The sequence below is a fragment of the Gopherus evgoodei genome, chromosome 4 (genome assembly GCF_007399415.2).
Source record: "Gopherus evgoodei ecotype Sinaloan lineage chromosome 4, rGopEvg1_v1.p, whole genome shotgun sequence".
Lineage (NCBI taxonomy): Eukaryota > Metazoa > Chordata > Testudines > Testudinidae > Gopherus > Gopherus evgoodei.
The window spans coordinates 125,307,636-125,328,160 of NC_044325.1; the positions used below are offsets into that span (position 1 = coordinate 125,307,636).

Sequence of the window (20,525 nt, forward strand, 5' to 3'; positions counted from 1 at the left end):
CCATGGGAGGATGGAATGAGCTGGAGCGAGACGTGGGCGTCATTCTGCAGCCTGGCATGGCAAGAAGGGCAGTTGTGGGGGTTTCAGAACTGGCTTTAGTTCATTTCACATCACACTTCCCCTAGGCTCTTTCCCTGCAGACAGAGATTGTAGATTCTGCCATGCTAGGAACATGCTCAGTCCCATAATGCAGCACAGACCTTGCCCCTGTCCTCCACCCCATCCGCCTCTACCCCAGGACTAAACCCACAAAGACATTTTCAAACCCTCCCAGCAACAGAGTCTGAACCAAACCCTGGAAAAGACCAGACCCAAAGGAGCCCCTTTGGGGGGATTCCCTCTGACACTGCCCCCAGGGCAGCACACTCCTGCAGCAGGGGGAACAGGGAAAGTCGGGGATGGTTTTTCCTCTCTCTGCTCTTCACCTTGTTCACAGGAAAGTGACCACTGTGCAAGGATACTGCAGTGAGTGTGCCTGGAGGATCAGAGGTCTGAGAACCTGCCCTCCCCCTCTTATTTCTCCTGATGCCCTCCTCGTTCCTAGCACCCTACCCCCTGGTTGGGAGACATGGTCACCATCCCATTCTGGGGGGCTTTCTCTCTCCGTGGCCCTGCCTCGCACATGCGGGGAAGTGGGCACCAGTCAGGGAGACCTGCTTTGCCCACACACGTTACTGGACAAAGCAGAGAGCCAGTGGGAGCGGGTCAGACCCGCTGATGGAAGGATCCTGCTGGCCTTAGTGATGCAGCAGCTCTGGGCTCCCGGACACTCCGGGGGGCAGAGATGGGGCGGGGGGGGCACTGTGCAGAGGCAGAGACCTGCACAGCTCCAAGGGCTCAGTCACCTGCAGTCTCAGCTCGGGAGTTGCCGTCAGCAGAGTCCGAGGCGGTTTCTAGCCGGAGAAGCCCCCCCCCGGCCGGGCCCGGAGGGGTTAATGCCGGGATCCCCCCATCACAGACCCCGCTGGGGAAGCAGCTGCTCAGCTCCCAATGGAGGCAGCAGCGTCTGGTCTCTCAGGAGCTGCACGGGGGCTGATGCTCCCGGTTCTTTGTTCTCCCGGCTTCTACCTCCTTCCTCCCGGCGACCCCCGTTGCTCCAGCCCCTCCCTGTGAACTGCAACCCCTCAGCTGCTGCAGCCCCTTCCCGTGTCCTGCAACACCACCCCCGGCTCTCAGCTGCTGCAGCCCCTTCCCGTGCCCTGCAACCCCTCCCCTGCTCCCCGCTGTCCCAGCCCCTTCCCGTGCCCTGCAACCCCGGCCCCGCTCCCAGCTGCCCCAGCCCCTTCCCGTGCCCTGCAACCCCTCCCCCGCTCCCCGCTCCCTCACCCCTTCCCGTGCCCTGTAAACCTGCCCCACGGGCTGCAGCGCTCGCCGGGGCTGGCTGCAGCAGCTGGCACAACCGGGGGCTCGTTGGTCTGATGGTTCAGCAGCACTAGCCCCTGCCGCTGCTTTTCTCCTGCCGAGACCCAGCTCCTCTCCTGACCCCCTCCGACTTGAGCCGGGTCCCCGCGTGTCCCACCCCCCCTGCGAAGGGGCGTGGCGGGACGGAACGGAACAGCCTTTGCTGCGGGGCGACAGAGCCCTGGAGCGGCTGGGCCGTGAGCTGCAGGAGGGGCCCGGAGCGCGGCTCGGCTGCAGAGCTCGGAGCCCAGGAGGGAGGAGCCGAGGGGGGATCTGGGGTGGGGGCGGTTATTACGGGGGGGGGGAGTCATAAACCCTCCCAGCTCTGCCGCTGTAATAAACTGCTCCCCGGCCGGGAGAGGAGAGGAGATGGGGGAGCGGAGTCTCAGCGGCAGAAAGGGTGAGCGATGAGGGAGGCGCAAGCGGGCTCCAGAGGACGGAAGAGGACCCCGGGGCAGGCTGGGAGATGTAGTTCCTGACTCTCCCGGGAGCGGAAGCGACGTTAGTGGGGGGAGGAGCCGGGCTGCGAACGCGGTCAGGGTGCTGCGGCTCTGCCTGGCTCGTGCGGAGCTGGAGAAGCGTTTTGTGTCTCCCGGCTCTGGGCATGCGCAGATCGGAGGGGAGGGGGCGTCCCGCATGCCCAGGGGCGGCGCTCACCCACTGCTGCTCCGTGGCGCTGCGGGGGGTGGGGCTGAGCAGCTGGGTCTGTGCTGGGGAGACCCATTAACTTCTCCGTGCCCGGCCCGGGCCCTGGTCCCGCTGTAGCCGCCCTGGGCTCCGCCCGCCCCGCTGAGGAGCTGCAGCCTCCAGGTACCGGAGCGATCCCGGGGGGCGGGGCCGGGCGGTGACTCTGCCCCAGTGTCCGTGGGGGACCCGGTATCTCGCAGAGCCGGGATCTGCTCCCTGGGGCCGCGCCCGCGGGGGGCTCGGAGCTGCTGTCCCCGCAGGAGCCCAACGCCCCCGGCCCGGCCAGGCTCCGCCCTGGGGCCCCACGGGGGGTCCCGGCGCCTTTGGGTTCCCGGCGGGGGCTGCTGAGGGGTGAAGTGAGATCAGGCTGGAGGCGTGGGGGAGACCTGGGAAAAGAGGCGGGTGGAAAATGTCTGTGCAGCCCGGACATGGCCGCAGGAAAAGAAGAGCCGGTGACCGCCGAGGAGCGGGGAGAGAAAGGCGGGGACTGAGATCCCCTCGGATTTACTGCTGTTCCCTCTTGTGGGGACCCTCCCTGTCCTGCCCCTTTTTCTCTAGAGAGCAACGAGCAGCATCCAGGGTGACCTCTCCCTGCCCCCAAATGCCTGAGAAGTTCCCTGTTCCCCTCCCCTGATTGTGCCCCATTTTCTCTCCGTTTCACCAGTGTCCAGCTCTCACTGTGGCTGGTGGGGGCTTTGGGGGTATCTGGGGTCCCTGGCCACGGACTCTGGGGACTGGGTGCCAGGGAATATCTGGCAGGACCCTGGCTCGGGTTATGGCGGTGTCTGGGGCCCCTGGCTGTGGGGTCTGGGCTCTGGGTATTGGGGGTGTCTGGGGGCTGCTACTAACCATGATCCTTCTCTCTGATCAGCTTGTACCAGAATCCTGGCTCCAAGCACTGCCAGGCAGTCCCTGGCCAGGCCCACTCACCATGATAACTTTCTATCCACTTACCAAACACTGTGAGGTGAAATCACAGATTTTGCTTTTCTCCCCTCTTGAAAACTGCAGGAACTTCCGTTCCCATAGGGAATATTCATACCCCCTCCCCCAGTCCTTGTCCTAGATCTGGGGGTGAGGGAGGTGGGATGGGGGTTAGCACTGCCACACTATGGTCTCTTCCACAGCGTTCTGGACTCATTCTTTCTGAAATCTGGTTTCATTGAGAACATTGTTAATCCAGAGTCACTGTGTGAAGAAAAAAAAAAGGAGTGACTCCAGATGAACACTGGGGCAAATGACATTAACAATTCTCCCTGTGGGGAGGGGCGCTCATTAGCTGGTCTCCCCAGAGAGCTATAGGAGGGAGGCTGCTCAAACGCTCTGTCCCTCTCTGCCCAGGATATTGGAGTTCAGGTTCCTCTGTCAGATGCCGAGGTCTCCATTGTGATCTGGGAGACCAGGCTTAGCAGCTGCTTCTCCCCCAGCGGCAGGGCTCTGTGCTGGGAAGTGACCTTTTAAATAAAGCTGCTTCTCTGGTCCACCCACTTGATGACTTTCTCCAGACCTGAGCCCTGTTTATACTAAATTCTGAGCCACAGACTTCAGGTAACTGAAAGAAGCCAAGGGAAAATGCTGTAGGCTGGCATTAAAATGACTCTACACAAACAGCTGTGCCCCCTTCCCCTCCCCCAGTCATTTCTCCTGCCATTAGCAAGTGCAGGAGCAAATCCAGCCATGAGGAGCAACCAACCCAGGAATGAGACTTTCCTATCAGATAGGCAGGGAGAGGGGACAGGGAAAAGGAGATAGAAGGAGAAAGAGAGACTGAAAGGGGCTGTGGGAGAGAAGAGTTTGGAGAGAGATTTCCAGATCTCTAATCTGCCTGGACAGATGTATTACTGCACCCTGGGCGGAGTCACTTTCCTGTGGACAAGATGAGGATCACACCGAGGAAAACCCAGTTCCTGACTCCATATCCCTCATGCTGAGGTGTGGCTGCCATGGGGTCAGTGGCAAAGGGAATCATCGAAAGTGACTCCTTTGGTTCTGCTTTTTTCTAGACTTTATTACAGGATGTGGGGAGGGAGAGGGGAGATTAAAAATGTGTCTGTGGCCTTAGCCTTTTAGGAGGGGCCAGGTCTACATTGTAATAAACAGATTGAGCAATTTCCTGACATGGCAGAATCTAGGATGTCTGTCTGCAGGGAAACGGCCTGGGAGAATCATGGTGTGAAATTAACTGAAGCCTGTTCTGAAACCTCCACCACTGCCCTTCTCACCCAGACAGGCTTAGGGAAGCTTTCCTACCAAGGAGCTCTCCCTGGACCTTGCTAGGGGCTCCATCTCCTGTATCAGTCGGTGGCTAGTAGGGGTGTGATGCATCTGCTGGGGGAGAAAAGGGGCTCTCTCTTCATCCCCTCACCCTGGTGTTTCCTAGATGCTCTGAGCAGAGTGAGAGTGGGACTCTGACTGTGAGCCACCCAGCACTTCCATTTGGCTCCTCTCCCCCACGAATAGTGGGATTGTGAGTGGGGCATCAGGTGCTGAGTGTGGGACTCTTGCTCTTTCAGGGGCCAGTGACCTTCAAGGAGGTGGCTGTGTAGAAGAGTGGGCTCTGCTGGACCCTGCTTAGGAGCCCTCTACAGACAAGTCATGCAGAAGAACTATGAGAGCGTGACCTTGCTGGGTAAGGATTTCTGTGCCCTCAGATATTAGAAGGGTGTAACAATGCTGGTTCTGGTGGAGCCCAACTGAGAGTGCCAGTTTAGGACAAATTGCTTCAAGCAGGGCAATTACAGCCCAAGGCTGGGGTTTTTCCACCCTAAGGCAAACCAAACTGGCCAAACTGGGAAGACTTTGGTTTTACCCCACTGGCTAACCACAAGTCACACAAGCAATTCCTTTAGACACTCCAGTTTCCCAGTATCACCACCAGTGCCACTCATTATGGGGACAAAGGGTTATGAAAACCAATACCCCAGAAAAAGAAAAAAGGTTCTCCTGATCCCAAAGGACCAAGCCTTAGACCCAGATCAATATACACATCAGATCTTACCCACAAATCACACTGTTGCCAGTCCTTTAGAATCTAAAGGTTTATTCATATAAAAAGAGAAGATAGAGATGAAAGCTAGAATTGGTTAAATGGAATCAATTACATACAATAATGGCAAAGTTCTTGGTTCAGGCTTGTAGCAGTGATAGAATAAACTGCAGGTTCAAATCAAGTCTCTGGACAACATCCACGGCTGGGATGGGTCATTCAGTCCTTTGTATAGTGCTTCAGTTTGTAGCAAAGTCCCTCCAGAGGTATGAAGCAGGATTGAAGACAAGATGGAGGTGAGGTAGCTGCACTTCATAGTTTCTTCCTGGTGTAAAGACACCTCTTTATCCTTACTGTGAAAAATTACAGCAAAATGGAGTCTGGAGTCACATAGGCAAGTCCCTGCATACTTTGCTGAGTTACAAGGTGTATCTGCCTTCTCTCAATGGATCAGTTGTATAACTGATGGTCCTTAATAGGCCATCAAGCAGGCTAGGCAGAGCTGACACCAGCTTGTCTGGGTGTCACGCAAAAGCATAGCATAAGTTTGAGATACAGACAGTATAGAGCCAATATTCATAACTTTAAATACAAAAATGATATGCTGTCTATGTGTGTTATAACCATAACCTGATCTTAGATGCCTCATTTGTCCCCCTTTATATAAGATTTGGTGCCACTACAGGACCTTGGCTGCAACAATGATCTATACGGTCCCAGTTCTTGTCAATAACATCAAAGAGGGGGAAAATGAAGAGAGAAGGTTCATGCCAGTCTCACAATGCCACCTCTACTCTGCCCTGTTTCTGCATCACCCCATCATGCCACTGACACATATAATACCACTCTACCCTCTCCTCCTACAGAACACTTTGCAATACTGCTCCTGTGTTCTGTTCCCAATGTCAAATATCTCCTGTTTGCTGAAAAAACGGGGGGTTAGGTTCAGCATAACTAACAGAAGGTTCCTACCCCCCAGCCTTCCCTTAAACCCTGAGCCTTCTTCACCCAAACCAGAATGTGCTTGGGGTGTAACAAGCAAGCTGCTGGAGTCAGAGCTGCTGGTCCAGGGTTACCTGTCACACAGACATTTGGGGCGTCCTTGAATGCTGGCAGGGGGTATCCAGACAGGGGAGCTCCAGCAGCAGAATGTTGAATCTCACCCAGGATTACAGATAACACAACTCCTCACTGCTCTGGGTTGCACCGCAGCATGTGAAAATGGCCTTGGTTGGTAGTGAACCTTCCTGAGACATGGGGAGTCTTGCTCCTCCATCACCATGTGTAATAACTACAAGCTCTTGTCTCTTCTGGCTCTTTGGACCTATTCTTTAAGTCACAGGACCTGATTCTTATTTTTCACATTCTGCCTTTCCAGACTAACTAGAGTCTGTTGCTCCTGAATTATAGCTTCTAATTTCCCAATATTCTCCACACTCAGGGATTTTCATACTCCCTCCTGTTACACTGGACTCACTAGATTCCCTAGTACATAAATTCAGCCACACTGGGTCAGATCAAAGGTCCATCTAGCCAGTATCCTGTCTTCTGATAGTGGCCAAAGCCAGGTGTCCTAGAGGGAATGAACAGAACAGGCAATCCACAAGTGATCCATCTCCTGTCGTCCATTCCCAGGTTCTGGCAGTCAGTGGGTAGGGACATCATCCCTGCCCAACCTGGTAAATGGCTATTCATGGACCTATTCTCCATGAATTTATCTTGTTCTTTTTTTGAACCCTGTTATAGTCTTGGCCTTCACAACTTCCTCTGGCAAAGAGTTCCACAAATTGACTGTCTGTTGTGTGAAGAAATACTTCCTTTGGGTTGTTTTACATCTGCAGCCTATTACTTTCATTGGGTGACTCCCAGTTCTTGTGTTAGGAGAAGTAGGAAATAAAACTTTATTTACTTTCTCCACAGCAGTCTTGATTTTACAGACTTCTTTCGTATCTTCTCTTCTTCGTCTTTTTTCCAAGCTGAAAAGGCCCAGTCTTTTTAATCTCTCCACATCAGGAATCTATTCCATACCCCTAATCATTTCGGTTGCCCTTTTCTGAACCAATTCCAATATATCTTTTTTTGAGATGGGGTGACGACATCTGCGCTCCATAGTCAAGATGCGGTGTACCATGGCTTTATATAGAGGCAATATGATATATTCTCTGTTGTTATTTATCCCCTTCTTAATGATTCCCCACATCGTTTGCTTTTTTGACTGCTGCTGCACATTGAGTGGATGTTTTCAATGAACTATGCACAGTGACTCCAAGATCCGTCTCTTGAGTGGAAACGGGTAATTAAGACCTTATTTTATATGTATAGTTGGGATTATGTTTTCCAATTGGCTGCAATATATGCTATCCTGACATCTAGTACTGCTGAGATCCTGCATTCAGTAATATCCCTGCCCTTACGGTTCCCTTTCTCCACTGAACCCCACCAGCCCAAGCTTACTGTTCCCAGCTTCCCCAGGACTTATTGTCTCTGGACCTCTGTCAGCAAGAAGCAGTGCCAGGGAGACTTGCCTTCTGTGTGGAGTCTTTGATTTTGGGGACATGGATTTACCTTCTCTGTGTTGTAAGAGGCTCTGTCGTAATAAGTGTCTGTGGCATTACCCAGAGTAGAATCTGGACTGTTGAACAGCTGTGTCCAATCAGTTCTCCAACCTGGGGATGCATTTTCCATTGTTTTACTGTGAGAACAGCCCCTCTTGGCCAGTAAACGCAGTCTCCAGCATATAACTCTCTTCCAGCTACACAGTGTTGAGTGCTGCTAGTCAACCATTCATGAATTATACACAGGATAACAGAAATTGTCATTTGCATCTTGCACTGTCCAGCACGCTACTGACCACTAGAAGTGCGTATTACATTTTTTTATTTCATCAGTGGAAAATGACATGCACCAGCCTTTTTATCCCAAATGGAATTTCCCCACAGACTTTAATCCAACACACTGGTGTGACATCCCCCGCTGGTGTTATCTGGACTGGTGATCTGCTCTGCCTCCCCACTCCTTGGCTTTGGGAGTCAGCCTTGCTCTGCTCTGCAGTGAAAACCCCCACTTCTGGAGTGTTCACACACAGCCTCTTGCATGTCAGCTTTTCCCAGCTACTGGCAAGCACATGACACTGGGACCAGAGATATTGGCTAGACACAACCCTAGGAACCACCATCTTGCAGTGTCCAGTAATGCTCACTGGACAATGCAAAATTATATAAATTTGTCAGTTTAACAAAGAAATTCACATGTACCAGGCTTGTTATCCCAAGGGGAGCCTCTGACAAAGTTCAAACCAAACATACTGCCTCAAGTAGAACAAACAGATTTATTAGCTATAAAGAGAGATTAGGTGATTATAAGTCAAAACATAACGAATCAGATTTGATCAAATGAAATAAAAGCAAAACGCATTCTAAACGCATCTTAACACTTTCAGTGTCCGTACGAACTTTGATACTTCTCACCACAGGCTGGCTGGTTACTTTTCAATCAGGCTCTCACCTTTGATCAGCGCTTCAGTCACCTGATGGTTGGTGATGTCTGTAGATGTAGGGGAGAGAGATAAATAGCTCATGTCTCTCCTTTTATCATGTCCTTTCTTCCCTTGTGGCTTTGCCCCCCACACCCCATTCTGCTTCAGAGTCAGGTGAGCATTTCTGAGTCTCTCCAAGCAAGGTTGAGCAATTCTCCTAGTGTGGCCTCATCAGGTGAGTCTTCACGTTGTAGCTCCCCTGCTGGACAATGGCTGTTGCTGGGTTGACACCCCTCCCGGGCGTTGGTTACTTTCCTTGCTGTTGCTTCTGGGGAGCTAATATCAGGCTGATTGGTTGGCAGAGACTGAATTATTCCTTAACTATTGGCTTATAAAGGAGGGCAGCATTTCTTTTTTAATTGCTTTAATTATCTGGGCACTAAAAGTTCCCAGAAGCAGGTAACGCCAGACCTTACACTGGAGTCTCATTTTTTGTGGATTAAAGTTGTGGGGGTGAAGCAGCACCTCATGCTCAGGTTTTGGGATGTCCATTTTTGCAAATAATTCAGACATTTATGTAAACAGTTTAATTTGTGAAACACGTAGCCATTTCCGTTTTTATTTTTTAAATGCAGTATACCAATGGGCTAAGGTGGTCCACCATGGCATAAGGGCCTATCTGTTTTGATTCTAGTGAGTGACCCCTTTTCCTCATTTTAAGGTTCCCTTTTTTAATATTATATAATAGTGTGGCAGCCAAAGCCATGTTATTAGCTTCCAAACATTAATTTGTTTTTAGCAAAAGGCTGTGATTCATCATGGAAACGCAGGGCTGGGTCTGTGAGAGCCTTCGGTTTTAGCAGAGTTAAAGTGGAGTCCTGCTCTTTTCCCTCATTCCAATTTTGTCGTTTTTAAAACAATGGGTGAGTTATTTTAGCATATTTGTAGATGTGGTCTAAGAAAATTAACTCCTCATAGCAGTATTCTTAAAGAGTGGGCGTTGGTAGGAGCTGGCATTTTTACGAGTGCCCTTACCTTTCTCTGAGCCTCCTGTCCCCCATCTTGTTCTTTGGTTTGACTTCTTTGTGCTGCAACTTATGGGCACTTCTTTTCTTCCTTTACCAGTTAGGTAATTTACATGAGCACAGACACTTTTTGGCTTGCTTTTGGATTTAAAGTCATTAGCAGCATAGAGACGCTGTCTTAAAAGGGACACAATCAACTTCCAGAGTTTTGACTATTTTTCACTTTTATCTCCTGCTTCTAAAACACACAGTGATCTGAAAAAGAAAAACACACCCTACTGTGGCTCCCTCTGGAGCCCTAGTAGGATTTTATTAAGTAGTATGGTATGTTTCTGCATTTCTTTTACCCCTTCTGCAATATACACTACACATATTCTGGGGAAAATGCACATTCCTTCCATAGTTTAATTTGTAGAACATTAGCTGTATTAATTCTTACATAAGGTGTAACTTTATGCTCAAAGTTTTTATGTACTCTTAGCAAAGCGATAGTTTGATTACACAGAGTCACCCTAAGGCTCAGTGTGGGGCGCTGTATAGATATTATTTATTTTTTTACAAAAAAAAATCCAGATTCTTTTTCCCCCTAGTCTCCTGGTTTTAACTGCCTTGCTGCAGCCATGACTTTGGTCTTTTAAAAAGATATTGAACTTATAAAGCATTAAGGTACCTTAAGGGTTAAACGCTAAATACCAAAAACAAACACTTGTTACCTCTATCTGGCAAAAAGTGTTTCTCTGTTTTGCAACTTTGAATGAAAGATTCAAATGGATTTTAGTGGTATTATTTAAAAACCAAACCAATTCATCTTAAACCTGCAAAACAAGAATTTTACAAATGCAAATGTCGCTTTAGGTTCTAAACACTCCACATAGTTACGCAGTATATTTATACACACTTTTTTTCTTAACCTTCCTTACACTGCTTTTAATTTTTACACAGCAGTAAATAGACTACATTTGTGGGCAGTTAAGTTCCAACAGAAACCCCTTGTATTCTTTTAGCAAATTTGAAATCATTTGACTATGAACAATGTAGTCAGATTCTCTCTTTGCCTGGCCTTATTTACAGACGTTCCTTTGGAAGAGGGCCCAGTTTTCCTTCTGAATCGCTGCAAAGAAACCAAGAATTCTCTTTCTATAACAACTTTTATTTTTTTAACTTTTTACAACATTCATCTGCTTAATTCCCTCTAGCCTCTGCAGAGGGAACTTCTCACTCTTTTAAATCACTCACTTAGCTCCCCAAATGATACCTTAGTCAACTCAGATTTCACCATTCCAAGTATTGTTCCAGGGATCTGAATTCCCCATGGCCTGTACTTACTTTTTTTTCTTTTGCCACCATACCCTCAAGGCTTCCAACCTACTTTCCAATTTTTTTATTTGTTGCCTACCTGCTTGTCAGGGCCCAACCCTGCTTTCCTCGCTGAACCATCTCTTTTTATGAACACAGGCTTTGTTCCATTAGCAATTTAGCAAGGAGGGTGGACTCCTCAACCAGCCCCCACCCCTCCTGGTCTCTTTCCTTAAAGATTTCTTTTAAAATTGTGAAATCATCACAATATCATTCACAAAAAAATACTACACTGCCCAAACTCCTATATCCTTTAGAGTTTAGTTTAACAGAGTATAGCAGCGTCGAGACTCATCACCGCAATGCCTCCTGCTGGTCAGTCTGGGAATTAGCTCTCGCCAGCCATGAAGTGCCCTCTGTGTGCGGTGTCTCGCCCGTTGTCTCCTCTATTGGACCTGTGTTGCTCCCTGCTCAATGGCATCCACTTCAGGACACTGCCCTCCAGCAGTGCCCACTACTCCATTCTCACCCCCTTTCGGGGAAGGAGGGGAAAGATATCAACAGTCCTTCAGCTTGCACCTGCCTTGGTGGCCAACCACAACCCTAAAGTCTAGCCCCTCCCCTCAGGCGTGTTGCAGTCTGTCTCTGCCACACTTCTCTGCAGCCAGGTGCAGTGGAAGGGGGGGACCCAGGGACGCTCTAGCGGCAGCTTCTCTGCCCTCCTTCTCCAACTATTTTCCCTGGGCCATTTCCTCGTTGGCCCCTTGCACCTTCTTGGCCCTTCTAGTCAGGGACCACAGCCTGGCAGGTAATGGACCAGGGCTCTCATCTGCTCCTCCAAGCCGGCCCAGCAGTGCTCTGTCCAAGGTGCTTACCTCCCTACCGCAGGAGCCAGTCCTTCTCCCTTGCTAGTCAGGGAGAGACTCTCTTCTCCTTCGTTACGCAGTCTTTACATAGGGTCCAACTTGGCCCTTATTGGCTGCCTCTTCCTTAGCCCTGATTGGCTCTCCACAGGCCTTTGCAGATTGGCTGCTGGTCTACGCAGCCTCTCTGGCTGTTCCAGCCGTTTCTCTCGTGGAGTGGGGTAGCCGCCCAGCTGCACAGAGCACAAGCTCTTTAAAAGGAGTAATCTCTTGAACCAAGTATCGTCTTTGGATTGCTTCCTTTTAAACATTTCTTACACAAGTGCTGCCACTATTTGCCCACACTCCTATATCCTTCAGAGTTTGGTCTCACATAGAAAATCTTCCTGAACATGTTTGTTTTATTTATTTATTTTATCTTTATAACTTTTCTATGCCCATGCGCATGCTGGGACTTATAAAACAGAAAAGTCTCTACCCACTAAAAAGAATTCTGCCTGACAGAGCAGGTTGGGGAAATGCTAAGCCCCCTACCTTTGCGCTCAAGCCTGCTACGACCGAGGGTATATTCACCTATGCAATTTTCTCTCGACAGATGGGTAGGAGCAAGGACTCTAACCGTCCCCCTTATGGCCCGGCACTTCTAGGGCTTGGAGGTCAAGTGTGGCAGGTTCGTAGACATTTTATGGTCCTCCGAACCTGCTCCCCGACTCTGCCTCCCAAACTCCACCCCCCCCCACCTGTCAATGGCTCTGGGAGGGAATTTGCGTGGTAGGAGGAAGTCCTGGGCTCAGGCAGGGGATTGGGGTGCAGGACAGGAGATAGGTTGGGCTTTGGAAGGGAGTTAGGGTGGGGGATGGAGTTTGGGTGCTGGTGCAGGAGGGAGTGAGGGGTGCAGGATCTAGAGGGAATTTGGGTGCAGGAGAGGGTGTGTGGGAAGGGGGTTGGTGTGCAGGCTCTGGGTTGGAGTTCGGATACTGGGTGCAGCTCCAGGCTAGGGCAAGGGGTGAGGTGCAGAAGAGAGTAAGGGGTGCAGGCTCTGGGAGGGAGTTTGTGGACAGGAGGGAGTGCAGGTTCTGGAATGCAGTTTAGGTGTAGGCTCGGTTTGGGTAAGGAGTGGGAGTGCAGGAGGGGGTGAAGGGTGCAGGCTCTGGGAGGCAGTTTGGGGACAGGAGGAGATGTGTGGGAATGGGATGAGGGTGCGGGCTCTGTGACGAAGTTTGAGTTCTGTGTGCAGGCTCCAAGCTGAGATGGGCTGGGGGTGCAGGAGGGGAGAAGGGGTGCAGGTGCTGGGACTGAATTTGGGTGCAGGCTGGGGGTGGGAGAAGGGTGGAGGGAGGGAGTGCAGGCTCTGAGAGGAAATTTGAGGGGCAAAGGGGGGGTACAAGCGCTTGGGGGGGGATGCAGCAGTTACCTGGGGCTCTTAGGCAGGGCACCCCAGGAGTCTCCATGTGCTGCTAACCTCAGACACTGCCCCCACAGCTTCCCATTGGCTGCAGGGACACTTGGGTCAGGACACAGCCCCTCCCCCGCCCAGGGGATGTAGGGAGGAGCCGGCAGACACGTGGCGCGAACACGGAAGAAGCTGCTCAGCTCTACTGCACTGCCCCGGGCTGTTTTAAATGTCCCAAAGGATGCATTGGGGGGATCCAGGGGCAGAAGGTGGGGCCAGGGGAGAGACCCAGCCCCAAACATTGCTGGAGCCGGGCCCTCGGCCAAAAATATTTCTGGTGCCCAGGCATCATGGGCCCATAGAACTTGCCGCCCCTGCCGGTAGTGTATATACCTAGACATTTTGTATGTATCTTATCTGTATAGTTTTCCCCCACAAGAGCTAGGACTCTAATCCTCCCCCTATTGCCTGGGTCTTCTACAACTGAGGCTGCGTACACCTGTGTGATTGATCATTTTATACGTATGGTATACCTTTTAGCAATATTTAAGCAGTATGTTCAACAATCACAGTGCATGTCTTCATCCTTTTGCAATTTTCCACCAAAAATGTTATTCTTATAAGAAGCATATGGGATCTTTCTCAGGGGAAAAGGCAATATGCTGCATTTATTGAAGATACAACAATTAGTATTCCCATTTAGTCACACCGCACACAAACACACTGTCTCGTCAGTGTATGTTATAGTTGCCACTCCAGAATCCAGATCAGTCTAGCGGCCAGCAAAGTTGATGACGGGTAGGGAGGAGCCAGGTTCCATTCCGTGGTCATGACATGATGCTCCGGGCAAGTCTTGGCAGGTCGAACCCAGAGCTTCATGGCAAGGTGTCTTGTTTATATACTGATTTTTCCTTAATTGATACCAATGAGTTTTGCACCGTCGTATTGTAATCAGTTGTTGTTTGACGAGTGCTCATTTTCTTAAATTGTCCTCATCCTTTATCTTGTTCTTTCGTCAAGTTCCTCAGAGAGTTATCCCAGGCTGGTTTTGTTCACAACTATCTTGTCCCCACTGATAGGTGCCTGTCTCATCTTTAGAGTCATAAATCTGCCCTCCTCTGACATTTCACTAGGAGCGTGTTGCAGCCTCCTGGTGCCCTTGCATCTGTCTCCGGTTCCTCCCTCGTACATCTGGTTCAGCAATGGCCTTCACACTTATCTCTTAAAACATACATTCCTCATTCACACACAATACAGACTTATTTTACACACAACATTTTGAACAGGAACATCAAATTGCAGTGCAAAAGAAAACAATCGTGGCATTCTTTTACTTACTTTAAAAGCTAAATCTACAGCAAATTGGTGACCCTCAGAGGTCTGTTACTTCCTTGAAATCTTTGTTTTTCAAAAAGGGTGGCTGGCAGGATATAATCAGATCATACACTAATACATTTAATACATGGTACATTATTATTGTTTATCTTTCATTCTAAATCAGATAAAACATAAAATCCTACTACTGCATTTCAGGGAAGAATTTGGGGGAGTTCAGTTCCTGATTTTTTATTTGATCTTTCTCCAGCAATTGTTTTGGTTTGGCCTTCCCCTTTCCATCCCTGGTTGAGGTTTCTGTCTCTATCACAGCAGGTGAAACAATGGTATGTGAGAAAGAGGAGCAGAATTCTCAGCCAGAAAATGTTGAGCAAGTGGATAAACACAGAGAATTATCGCAAAGATTGGAAAGGAATGTGTCCAGGAGTCATGAGCAGGGACAATCGTGTGAGATTCAGCACAGATCAGAAAGAGAGCAAGGAAACCAGCCAGGGGAGAAAGTGAGTAACTGTATTTCCTGTCAGGGAACTCAGAAGGACCTCAAGGAAACCACAACCCACCAGGAAATCCTCAGGGGAAAGATTAAAAATACATGCACTGAGTGTAGGACAAACGTATGTGACTACTCAGCCCTTATAAAGCGTCAGAGAATCCACACAGGAGAGAGGCCTTATGAATGCAGTGAGTGTGGGAAAAACTTCACTCACAGATCACACCTTATTACCCATCAGAGAATCCACACAGGGGAGAGACCTTATAAATGTAGTGTGTGTGGGAAAAGCTTCATTACGAGCTCAGCTCTTTCTGAACATCAGAGAATCCACACAGGGGAGAGGCCCTATGAATGCATTGAATGCTGGAAAACCTTCACACGCAGCTCACACCTTACTAGGCATCAGACAATCCACACAGGAGAGAGGCCCTATGAGTGCCGTGAGTGTAGGAAAAGCTTCACTACCAGCTCAGCCCTTTCTGAACATCAGAGAATCCACACAGGGGAGAGGGCCTATGTATGCAGCGAGTGTGGGAAAAACTTTACTCACAGATCAGGCCTTTTTCTCCATCAAAGCATCCACACAGGAGAGAGGCCCTATGAATGCCGTGAGTGTGGGCAAACCTTCAGTCGCAGTTCACACCTTAGTAGGCATCAGAAAATCCACACAGGAGAGAGGCCTTATGAATGCCGTGAGTGTGGGAAAAGCTTCACTACCAGCTCAGCTCTTTTTGAACATCTGAGAATCCACACAGGGGAGAGGCCCTATGAATGCAGTGAGTGTGAGAAAAGCTTCACTATCAGCTCAGCCCTTTCTGAACATCAGAGAATCCATACAGTGGAGAAGCCCTATGAATGCAGTGAGTGTGGGAAAACCTTCAGTCGCAGCTCGTATCTTTTTCAACATCAGAGAATCCACACAGGTGAGAGGCCCTATAAATGCATTGAGTGTGGGAAAAGCTTCACTACCAGCTCAGTACTTTCTGATCATCAGAAAATTCACACCGGTGTGAGACCCTATAAATGTGGTGAGTGTGGGAAAACCTTCAATCACAGATCAACCCTTATTAGGCATCAGAGAATCCACACAGGGGAAAGGCCCTATGAATGCAATGAGTGTGGGAAAACCTTCATGCACAGTTCGCACCTTATTAGGCATCAGAGAATCCACACAGGAGAGAGGCCTTATGAATGCAGTGCGTGTGGGAAACGCTTCACTACCAGCTCAGCCCTTTTTCAACATCAGAATAACCACACAGGCGAGAGGATCTATAAATGCGGTGAGTGTGGAGAAGACTTCACTACCAGCTTAGCCCTTTCTGAACATCAGAGAATCCACACAGGAGAGGCCCTATGAATGCATCGAGTGTGGAAACACCTTCTGTTGGCACTCTGCCCACGTTAGCTGTCAGAGAATCTGCAAGGGAGATCAACACCATAAAAACCTCTAGGGCTTTCAATACTTCTTTTTCTTTAATACTTTTTTTTATTCCCACATAGTAACTTTTAAAGCTATTTGAACTGTTTGCAGCACTATTATCCCTCAGCTTGTCCAGATGAATGGCCCATTTTTGCCTTTTGCCGTTCACCCTGTTTTGAAGTTGATCCATTTGTCCTTTCTATCAACTCCATTGTCCCACGAGTAATTCAAGTGTGCCCTTCCTATCCGGAACGAGGGAGCATCACATTTATATCATTCCTCCTATTGCACAGTTATTGTTAGTCACCAATTATTCAGATTGTATCATTGCCAGTTGTTCTCACATTGCTCTTGGTTGTGCTGAAGAGCAGTTATATTGGGAACTTTTCAAATTATAATTAAATGAAGGAGGACGGGGAAAAGGGGTCATTTCAGTCTCTGTGACATTGAAAGGGGATGGAGTGACTCAGAGTACCTCCTTCCCCATCACTACAGAACTGATACCTTTTTTCTGAGCCATGCAGAGTTTATGTTCATCACTTTCTACCCATCCACTTCTCAGAGTGTCCTATGAGGAACAGTTCTCAGATGTCTGTGCTTGGAGATGATATTTTCACTTCTTTAATTCTAAGTCAGAGTCATTGAGACTGGAGATAAGTGTCAAAGACCTGGAAGGGGAATTCAAATGGATCCCAAACACAGTGTTATCATTTGGAGTTGAAATCACAGATTCTATCTGTTGGTAATGCCAGTTCTGGCAAGGTGGCTGGTCCATCCCCTCATTATTTGAATGCTAGGATAGTAAATATGTTTTAAATAACTGACTATTGAGACAGTGGTGAGTGAAATATGTTTGAAAGAATCAGAGGAGAATGTGATGGGAGAATCTCTTGTCCCGATTCTGAATAATCAGATGTAACCTGCTCTCGAATTTGACTTGACGCTTTCATTGTCATGTATTCTATCTCTCCTGAAGGCCGTTTCATCACCCAATTGCATATTAGTTCAGTTTGATAGGATGTAGCTCAGATTTATTGGAGAATTTAAGACAAATGACCATTTACTAAACTCATCATTTCTCACTTCAGTTTTGCTTTTCCCCCATTCCTCCATGATGTCATGGGGAAAGTTCAAGTGCAGTTCTGTCAACGGGAAAGAGCTCTCCAATTTACTGCACATGCTAACAAAGAAACAGCAGTAATTTAAAATCTCCACTCAAAGGCGAACAGCAGCAGAACCCCAGCTATTTGGAGGAAGTGCATATGATCACATGTAGTTCAATTGTTGAAGACAATATTGTCCCTGATGATCTGGGGAGAGAATTCCACATTAGGTGATTTTGAAATAGGCAAAATGCACATGTATTTGGTTCCTAAAGCATGTGTAACCAGGCCCTACAGCAGATTTTTCCTAACTTACCCTATATCATGGCAGATGCAGCCATTCGTGACACAGATGTTGAGGAAATAGAAGTAGGGGTTTAGCTGAATTTATCCTGTGTAGGTGCTAAAAATGTGTCTAAAATGAAATCAGTGTTGTAAGTCTAAATAGTTGCAGAAAAATAGCTATTTTCTAATAGAAACTCCAGTTCTGGTAACTAACAGATTCTAATCTAGCCCTGTATCCAGTTCCTTGCCTAGACCTGTGCCACCAAATTAAAGAAAAGCTGAGCATGTTTTGGGAAGCCATTCCTCACTAACACTGCAGAGATTTGGAGCGGTTTTGTAAAAGATTCTACTTCAGAGAAGTGTAAGTTTACCCTAACCAAGGCCAAGGATTTGTAAAGAACTGGGGTTCAAAGAGAATTCACTCAGTTCTTCATTTCCATGCCAATAAAGGAAGATATGGTGACCAGTGACCCAAGGAAAATTGTTGTACAACTCCACTTACTAGTTCAGTGTCACTGATGACAATTCCAAAGGATGTCAGGGTCAGATACAGAACAAACATCTTTACTGTTTGGATTCAAAGAGAGAGTGCTTCATAGGACATTCCTTCCCAGTGTATCCCAGTCAGGCAGCCAGTTTGGGTAACAAGGACTTTCAGGCTGTAGAAATGATGGTAACCAATGAGGCAACGAATGTGTCAGGCTCCAGTTTCAGACTTCAGGATACTCATGTGTTGAGTCCTAATTCCGTGTTTTTTTTCTCTTACGCTATGGCTACACAATAAAGCTGATATTGACACAGTTGCACCAATGTAGCTGTGCTGCTGTAGCACTGCTATTACAGACGTTGTCAGCCAATGGGAGAGGTCTCTCCTGTTGGACTTGATTAGTCCAGCCCAAGTAAGCAGCAGTGGCAATGTTGGCAGGATAAGCTCTTTTGCTGATGTAGTGCTATTTACACAAGGTGTTAGGACTGTGTAACTATGTTGCTCAGCTGTGTGGATTTTTCACACCCCTGAGCAATGTAGTTATACTGATACATGTCTTTAGTGTAGACCAAACCAGTTTTCTCTTGTTTTATGCATTTACATCACTTCTCCTAAACCACCTCCTACCTTGAAAGATTAAAAAGTGTGCACATAGAAGAGGGGTGTTTTTCCTCCTTATGCAAATATTCCCATATAGGAGAACCCTTCCACCAACTCACATGGCAGAAGATCCTGAGATATATGAACTCACAGAAGTGATTGGGACAAACCGCAACTTGAGCCAAGTTTCAGTTGTTGACAATGGGGCTTAAAAGAAAGCTAACGTATCTGACAAGAATTTGTGATCTTTAAATGTTAGTGTCACCAGTGAAAATGAAATTATAGGTGAAATCATTGTGTGATGATCTGAATCATTTTGAAAACCTGAAAGCTTTGTTTTTGGTTAGATCATCTCTTGTTTGACTAACCATTCTCCCTGTATGTGAGAGAGCTCCTAGTATGGAGGCCTGAGCCAGCTGTCCGATCGCCTGGTTCCTCAACTGTAGATAGAGGTCTCAATGCCCATCAATCCAAAGACTGAAAAAAAGGGAGAGTTCCAACCATTGTCAGTTTAGTATCTTATTGTTCGTTTCTCTGTTTTTTTTGTTTTTAATAGCTAGGAGAGGTTCTGTCCTTTCTCTTATATCAGGGTGTGACTGTGTAGCTCAGCGCATGTGTGACAAAAGCTTTTTGGTGCCAATTGGCAAAGGGGTCACAGTTACTCACAAGCAACTCCCATCTCAGATCTTTCAAACTTGTCACACCAAATACACTGATTGTATTATATTTATTCAGGAACCATAGATAGCAGTGACACCTCTACGTAAAAAAGCTTGTAAATTACTGATACTCCTAATCACTTTGAGGTGTGTACGATTCATATTGCAGGAACAATGTAAGTACATGGAAAAATATGCCCATATGGTATTGTGAAAGTGAGTCACCCCAATCATAGGTCTTGGTGGGGACGGCCCATTCCAGTGGGAGGGAATTGGCACCTGTCCCTTGCTAGCCAGTTATGTTTTGTAATGCTCCATTATCAACCTTTGCACCAACCCGGAAAAGCCAATGGAAAAACATCAAAGACAAATTATAGACATTGAAACCCTGTGGAAGTGAAAACGACAATATGACAATGAGTAGATCGTCCTTTCTGTGAATAAAGTCAAAAGACTGGTTCAGTTCATAACAGGGTGGAGAAAAACACTCTGGATCCATTCAGCAAGGAGATCCCTAATGACCAGTGGTGCTTCATGAAAGGCAGGGCCCTGGCTCCTAGGGACTAGCAGCAACTGCAATAGACTGAAATGTGAGGTGAGAATCTACTTAAGATAGGAAAAGTAACTATCAAAAAGTGTAGGTTGCGTTTTGTGTTTTTGTTCTGTTTAAATCTCTACTCCTTGTTAAATGTCCATTTTTTTCATAACTACGCAAGTGCTTTGTGTGATACAGGAGCAGTGGTCTACAGTAAAACTGATAACCTGGGATGTACCATTGCTTCAGGAAGGGAGGATCTGGGATTTCTCTGAGTATCTGGTGATCCAGGCTGGACCCCGGGGGGGGAGGGGTCACATTGAAGGAACTCAGGGGTTGGGGTGCCTCTATTGGCAACTGGCAGGGCTGCTGTAGCTCAGAGGAGGGTGCTTGAGTGCCTGACAGGCTGGGTGAGTTTGGTCACTGACATCCAGCTGCCAAATGCAAAAGTCCCTCTTCCTCCTGGCAGGTGGCAATGAGGA

At 48.1% G+C, this 20,525-nt stretch overlaps 1 protein-coding gene across 4 annotated transcripts; it reads left to right on the top strand.

Annotated features, from left to right (window-relative positions):
• Positions 1 to 1,706: 1,706 nt before the first annotated feature.
• Positions 1,707 to 16,461, top strand: LOC115650662 (zinc finger protein 883-like). Of its 4 annotated transcripts, none has more exons than XM_030560918.1 (4): positions 1,707 to 2,211; positions 4,602 to 4,717; positions 12,329 to 12,403; positions 14,774 to 16,461. In XM_030560918.1, exon 4 carries the CDS (start codon positions 14,785 to 14,787, stop codon positions 16,309 to 16,311), a length of 1,527 nt encoding a protein of 508 aa, XP_030416778.1. In that variant the 5' UTR covers positions 1,707 to 2,211; positions 4,602 to 4,717; positions 12,329 to 12,403; positions 14,774 to 14,784; the 3' UTR covers positions 16,312 to 16,461. The 4 variants fall into 4 exon arrangements, with proteins under 4 accessions (XP_030416778.1, XP_030416779.1, XP_030416776.1 ...); XM_030560919.1 differs by lacking the exon at positions 12,329 to 12,403 and having other exon boundaries at positions 14,774 to 15,877; positions 16,130 to 16,461; XM_030560916.1 differs by lacking the exon at positions 12,329 to 12,403.
• The last annotated feature ends 4,064 nt before the right edge of the window (positions 16,462 to 20,525 follow it).

Coding starts and splice junctions, on each gene's coding strand:
- LOC115650662 (XM_030560916.1), top strand. CDS start 4,684: ATGCAGAAGAACTATGAGAGCGTGACCTTGCTGG. Junction 4,718..14,773: donor TGAGAGCGTGACCTTGCTGG/GTAAGGATTTCT, acceptor TCTCTATCACAG/CAGGTGAAACAATGGTATGT.